The sequence below is a fragment of the Rhagoletis pomonella genome, unplaced genomic scaffold (assembly GCF_013731165.1).
Source record: "Rhagoletis pomonella isolate Grant_MI unplaced genomic scaffold, Rhpom_1.0 Rhpom_scaffold_00002, whole genome shotgun sequence".
In the NCBI taxonomy this organism is placed as follows: Eukaryota; Metazoa; Arthropoda; class Insecta; order Diptera; family Tephritidae; genus Rhagoletis; species Rhagoletis pomonella.
The window spans coordinates 61,365,766-61,372,825 of NW_023458556.1; the positions used below are offsets into that span (position 1 = coordinate 61,365,766).

Below are 7,060 nucleotides of genomic sequence, written 5' to 3' on the forward strand. Positions count from 1 at the left end.
CCTCATTAGCATTGTAACGAACACGGGTTGTGTTTTTTTTTTTCAAGTTCATCTGCATAAAATATTTTTTTTTTTTTAACATCAACTGACCACCAGAAGATGGGTCAGAAGACGATAGATTTTGTTGTGCAACATATCTGAAGGCTATTTAAAGCAAGCCTACGTTCCAACTTCTTGGAGTGCTGCGAGGGTGTTATTCCTGCCCAAAAGGGGTCACGCATACTCAAAGGATTACAGGCCCGTTGGCCTAACATTGTTTCTTTAAAAGACCCTGGAGAGGTTATTAAACGTATACATCAAACAAAACGTAGCGTGACATATAGTTAGCGCCCTACACAATGTTGCTAGGCGAAAAGAAGCAGCTTTGGAGAACGGGGAAGTAGTGTTGTGGGCATTCAAGAATGTCTGATCTTGTTAACAGGGGTACGCCGCTACTTTGGTCGCTGGTGGTCAACATGATACTGGGGAAAATTGAGGGAGGACCTACCGAACTTACTGCATATGCCGATGATGTTTCTGTCTGTCCACACTCAGCTCACTTATGAGCCAAGCACTGCGCGTGATACATCTTTGTTCATCCTAAGTGGGGCTTAGTATTAACGTGAAGCAGGTGAAGCAAAGCACCAAGTACCTCGGAAAAATACTCGATAGTAAACCGTCATAGTGCCTCAATATGGAGGAGAGGGAAAAGAGGCCTCTGTGGCATTCTATGCTTGCAAAAAGTTTCTGAACTGCACCTGGGGCTTGCCACCTTCTCTTTCTCAGTGAATCTTCAAGGTGATAGTCAGGCCGATAATGTTCCATGGGGTATTGGTTCAGTGGACAAGTGGAGAAGTGGAGAATAAAATATTTTTTAAGAGAATTGTTTTTTTTTTTTTTAGATTGGCGCTTACACATATGTTAGTGTTTGGCCGAGCTTCTCCTCCGACTTGTGGTGTGCGCCTTGATGTTGTCACACAAAGCGGAGGGATCTACAGTTTTACGCCGACTCCGAACGGCGATTGCATTTTTATGAGAAGCTGTTTTTCATGGCAGAAATACACTCGGAGATTTGCCATTGCCTGCCGAGGGACGACCGCTGTTAATAAAAACCCTTTTTCTATATTTTTTGGGATGTTGCTTTGACCAGGGCTTGAACCCAGGTGCTGATGTGTGAAAGCGCGCACTGCTTACCACTACACTACAGCGGCCGCCGAGAGCGAATTATAGTCTAGAAATAAAAGAGACTGATGCTTTGGCTTGATGTATTGCTGAAAGCACCCCTAAGCTCGCAGATGGTAATTTTAGGGCGGGAGTATTTGGATCCAGGTCCCGAAAAAATTCCTGAATGTATAGATACATATTGAACTATATTTAAGGCGTAGAAGAGCTACTACGAATAAGATAAAAATCATGTCTGAGAGTTAGGCAGCACCAGTGAGGCAAAACCCCAGAATCATTCGAAACTGCATATAGGTTTGTGGGCATCTGAACAGCTCTATTTAATTAATTAACTCATCAATAATTAATTCATCAAAAGGATAGACCTAGCCTTCGGATGAATCCCTATAGCAAATGTTATGCGATTGCCCACGTATTATAAGTTAAGAACTTTATATCAGAAAGTTAGGCGACGTACGAAAAGTTTCAAGACCAACTGACCAATGTCTTGGAGACTTAGTTATGAAAAGAACAATTTCGCAGCCTGCTTAATATCAACAGCGTTGAATCCAATGGAGAAGATTAGTCGGAGCCCCCATCGAAAACGGCGGAATTGATGTCCCACCCTCCGAATATGACGAGGTGCGAATAACCATTTCGTGGGTGAAAAGCAATAAAGCTGCTGAAGCTGCCGCCTGATAGCTGTGCTGTCCAAGCACAAGGGCGAAGAACTGACAAGGCGTATGCAGCACAGAAGGGATACCTGTGTGTAAGGCTTAGATCCCCCATCCATTATCGGTGCGGCTTTAAACATACTAGGTATTCACCAAATGGCAAATCTAAGTAAAGACTTACAAGAGTAGAAACAACAGAGAACAATACGTCGTCACGTAAATATAGGCGGCTAAGAATTGGGTAGAGGACTTCTAGAAACCAGCAAAGAATAACTCTTGCCAACGAGAGTCGGCAGGCAATTGAAAAACATGGTTGGAAATCACACTCCACAAATTTATCATCGTGCCCATTCCTCTATATGGCGCAGAAATGTTCACTATGGCCCCAAGCGTGTGATGACGGGTACCAAAGAAGATGGAATAACTAACTGAGAGCTTTTTAACGACATAGCTTCAATTTGACGCATAAAAATACCACGATTGCTTAGACATGTTCAACGTATGGAGGACAGCGTGGCGGTTCTGTACGGCTCTGGTATAGGTAATCACAATAGGGGTATTCTCTGAGTCTTGCAAAGCCCTTGCAAGGTGCACGGATTGCACGGTTTGCAAAGCTGTCCCATACGAAAACCGGTTTTTTCCGTGCAATCCGTGCAATCTGTGCACCGTGCAAGGGCTTTGCAAGACTCAGAGAATACCCCTAATATGTACTAAAAAATCTCATAAAATAATATGCAAAGTTCCAAAAGCCGGGAATATTCACTGAAATTTCATATTAACAGAAAACTTCCATTTCCTCTGGCATTAACATTTGTGTAATTGACGATAGTTGTCGTTGAAATCAGTAAGCACAGGACTAATGATAATCAACAGAAATATAACATTCCCTCAACATAGTCTGTTATGTACAATGTAAACCCATAAAATTAGCCATAAAAGGACAACAGGACATTAGAGGCGTTTATATTTCTCCGAAAATAACAATTTTAACGACAGAAAGGAACAATTTGCAAGATAAATCCATAATTAAAAGCTCAATTTAGTAAGAATAAAAATTTTCCTGTAGCAAAGTAGCATATGTATAGTTGTTCCACGGTGCTTTCCATTTTGAAATCCGCATCAATTGATATTTTATCAAATCAATAGAAGAACAGTGAATGGTAAGCTATTCCGTAATGCTAACTAAATGCAAAAGTTGCAGTTGTTTTTGCATATACGTAAAAAACTTAAACCACTGTTTTTTTTTATTTTTGGATGTAGCAAAACTTCCGTTTAATAAAAAGGATATGTAGAATATACGTTAACTTTTATTAACGATCAACTATGAACAATTTAATTACCAAGTATCACATATTAAAAAATTTTAAAAAAGGAACATACACTATGGCAAGGAAATTTGTTTAAACTTCTAGAGGCTTAAAATGTTTAAAAATTCGTTTCGGAACCACAAACGTAAGTGTGGTTTTAAATGCTTGCCTGAGAACTTATGTAAATGCATTTATATGCATAGAACTACGTATATGCGCATGTATGTATGTATGTAAGTAGGTATCAATAATACACTTTAGTGTTTGAAAATTTCCAGCCAGCCAAAGATATTCGATCAACGGGCTAGTTATGCAATTTAATGCAAAGCAGCTACAGCCTTATTGGCTGCATCATCTAAGTCCACAGCTGTTTGTATGGCCAGTCCAGAGTCCTTCAATATCTTTCTGGCTTCGTCCACATTTGTACCTTCCAAACGCACTATAAGTGGCACTGTGAGATTGAGAGTTTTTGAAGCTGCTACTACGCCGTTAGCAATAGTGGCACAATTTACAATACCACCAAATACATTAACGAGAATTGCTTTTACTTTTGGATCGGATGTCACGATTTCGAAGGCTTTTAACACTTGATTCTCCTTAACACCACCGCCAACATCAAGGAAATTTGCTGGCTCACCTCCATTTAACTTGATTATATCCATAGTAGCCATAGCGAGGCCAGCACCATTCACCAGACAGCCGATATTACCATCCATTGCTACATAATTGAGATTGTTTTTGGCAGCTTCCACTTCACGTGGATCTGTGTCTTCTTCGGCGGTGTGTAGCGCGAAAATCTCTCTTTGACGATATTCGGCATTATCATCAAAGTTCAATTTGGCATCAACAGAGATCACTTCACCGGTATCAGTCTCAGCTAACGGATTTATTTCAATTTGTGTGGCGTCCACGGCCTTGAAAAGATCGAACAGCTTTTGAATCTCACTGGCTGCACGTTCTATACATTTTCCCTTGAATTCTAAGAACTTGGCTATTTCAACGAGTGTTTCTTGAGCAATTGGTTTATCGAGATCTAAAGGTACAGTCTTTATTTTCTCAGGCGTCTTTTCAGCAACCGCTTCAATATCCATGCCACCAGCGGGCGAGGCAATGAGCACAGGCCCATTATGTTCACGATCCAATACTATTGATACGTACGTTTCTCGTGTAATATTTACACTACGTGCCACCATTACCTTTTTTACCAAAATGCCTGATTTTGGTGTTTGCTTTGTAATGAGACGATGGCCAATCATTTTATTTGTAAGCGTAAGCACTTCATCTTTCCTGCATTAGAGTTAGAAATGGTATCACTTTTTCTATTTTTCCGCTGTATGTTTGATTTTATAACTAACCGTTTGGTAAGATGCACGCCACCTTTGAACCCATTATCGAAAGTACCCTTACCGCGACCGCCTGCCAGTATCTGTGCCTTCACCACATATTCTGGACATTCTGCCATAAATTATAATTTTGTTATTGTATTGATTTAATATTATTGTCAAAGCAAAGTAATAAAAATTTCTTACCGAACTGGTCAATCTGCTGCTTATCGTTGGGTGAATTATCTAATAGTCTGAATTCCTGTATGGCGACACCGTATTTCTGGAGCAATTCTTTGCTATTACACTCAAGCAAATTTAAATTACGCACTTGTTGCAGATGAGTAGTCTGAAAAAATAATAAAATAATGGTTATTGGAATATTTAACACTGATGAGATATGTAAGTAAAGCAGACAACTTAACCTTTTGGACAATTCGCATAGACGTTGTAAAGCCGGCGGCAGCGCGTAGCATAGGCAGCATTTTCTTAATTTCTAGTGTGCAACAGACAAAAACTTGTTTGCAAAAAGATTCTTTGCGAATTCACTGAGGTAGATGCAAGGTGTATTTAAGGTGTGTTAAATACGCCTTGGGTAGATGTATCTGTTTATTATTTTTTATGTTAAAAATTAAACAAAACAAGCACTTTGAACTTTTATATTCAGCCGCTGTTCGTTAAAATGATAACCTGGTTTCTTATCTAAAAAATGCACTCAAGAGTAGAGTTGGGAAGTTCACGAACCAGTTCGTTCAATGAACTAGGTCATTGAATTGATCGAACGAACTAGTTCGAAATTTAAACTGAACTATTCGTTCCAAGCATACATGTAATATAATGGGCTGTTTTTGCTTACGTGTAAAAGCACATTTAACGCATTTAACTCTAAATGCTACTCTAATTGTACATTTATCCATACAAAATTCGTCACCTAAATGCAACTAAATGCAACTCCATTTTTGCATTAAGAATCTAAATGCTAAAACCAACCTGTGATCGTCCAAAATTTCCAGGATTCAAACAGGGTTTAATGCAAAAGTGGCAACATTGCTTTTCGCGTGTACAGTGGCTAGCTGCGTTTCAGTGATCGCCGATCGAGATTTCATTTATTATTTTACATTATTTCGATAAACAAAAGCTACGCAAATTCATCATCGATTTGATGCTGATAGAAATCTGGATTAATTTGTGATCAACTCTGTTCGTTTTATTTCCTAATTAAAGGAGGAAATTTTAATTGACAGCACCGACAAATGAATATATACACAAACAAATTTTCGGTTATGGTTAAAAGAATTCAAGTTTTTGTGTTTTTCCTTTTCAGTGGTGTTTTTTGTACATTATCTTTTCCGTGAGACTTGATCGTAATAGATACGATCTGAATAAGCGACTGGAACACGGCTGTTTGTCAAAAGCATAAGATTTCGAACTAGCGTAAATGTACATTTTCTAAATGCGATAGGATGAACGCTCTTCGAAAACATATGTTCGAAAGTGCTAAATGTTGCATTTTAAATGCAGCAAAAACGCTGCATAAGGTCCTGTCTCCACAGGAAAACGTTATCTACGTTCGTTGCACATACTCACTGCTTGAGGTATTTATTTGATTGTATCCGTGGAGCTTTAAATAGCTCGCGCGGAATGCGTATTATAATACATCGTTCACGGCCGAAATTTTTGCCAACATCAATTCTCATAATTATTGTCAGGACGTTAACACCACGGAGACAATTATCAGCGTTTTTGACAACTAATACGTATTTCAGAATTGTCTAATGTAAACGCGCCGTAAATGTAAACAGCTGATAAAGGAATGCCAGAAGATACAAAGAAGCAACGACCGAAAAAAATTTAAATTTCCGATTAATAAAAATTTCCGATAAGGAACCCTATTATTTAAACAGATACTTTTGTGATAAACGTTTTTTAACTTTATTAATTTAATTATAATTGTGAATTTTTTTAGGTTATAAATTGTTTTAAGGTACGGCAACTGTGTTCCTATTTTTTATTTTTGTTTTCATTTCCACTTGACAGTTTTGACATTTGATTGACCATAACCCAAAAACCTCGCTGGATGCAAACTTTGCGTCTTCCTTCCGATCCTGTCGTATAAATTTACAGCGTGAAGTTTTTATTAAGCAAGTTATTTCCATTATTCATAAACATGTCTGCTAGCCCTTCAGTGATTTCAGTTAAAAGCGCCGATGAATATAATGCGTTGATCAAGTAAGTTGTTTTGCCCTGCTATAAATTGTATCTTGCTGCTACTTTCGATATACGATGGAATCATTTTTACGCTTAAGTGCCGAAAAAACCACAGTGGTGCTCTTTACCGCCGATTGGGCTGAACAGTGTAAGCATGTGCAAGAAGCGCTCGAGGAGCTTGCCAAGATTTTGAGCGCAAAATTACAGTTTGCTAGCATAGTGGCCGAGAACTTTCCGGAGATATCTATGAAGCACCAGGTAAGGTTATCTTGAATAAGCTTTTTCTACTAATCCATTTAAACTCTTCAGATTGAAGCAGTGCCCACCATTATTTTCTTCACTAAAGGCTCAGCCGTGGATCGCGTAGATGGTGTTAATGTAGCTGATATCACTGCCAAGTGTAAAAAAA

The 7,060-nt window shown here is 38.7% G+C and overlaps 2 protein-coding genes across 2 annotated transcripts; one reads left to right on the forward strand and one right to left on the reverse strand.

The window, feature by feature from the left end:
- Nucleotides 1-3,101: 3,101 nt before the first annotated feature.
- On the reverse strand, nt 3,102-5,161 carry LOC118733911 (succinate--CoA ligase [GDP-forming] subunit beta, mitochondrial). The gene is made up of 4 exons (XM_036463539.1): nt 4,869-5,161; nt 4,651-4,792; nt 4,477-4,576; nt 3,102-4,408 (listed from the first exon to the last, which is right to left on the reverse strand). The coding sequence occupies exons 1-4, from the start codon at nt 4,926-4,928 to the stop codon at nt 3,439-3,441; spliced, it is 1,272 nt and encodes a 423-aa protein (XP_036319432.1). The 5' UTR covers nt 4,929-5,161; the 3' UTR covers nt 3,102-3,438.
- Nucleotides 5,162-6,465: 1,304 nt separating this feature from the next.
- Nucleotides 6,466-7,056, forward strand: LOC118754107 (glutaredoxin-3-like; the record flags this gene model as incomplete). The annotated part of the gene is made up of 3 exons (XM_036488970.1): nt 6,466-6,672; nt 6,750-6,909; nt 6,961-7,056. Coding segments are annotated over exons 1-3 (318 nt in total), but the record flags the coding sequence as incomplete, so codon positions are not given.
- Between the last annotated feature and the right edge of the window lie 4 nt (nt 7,057-7,060).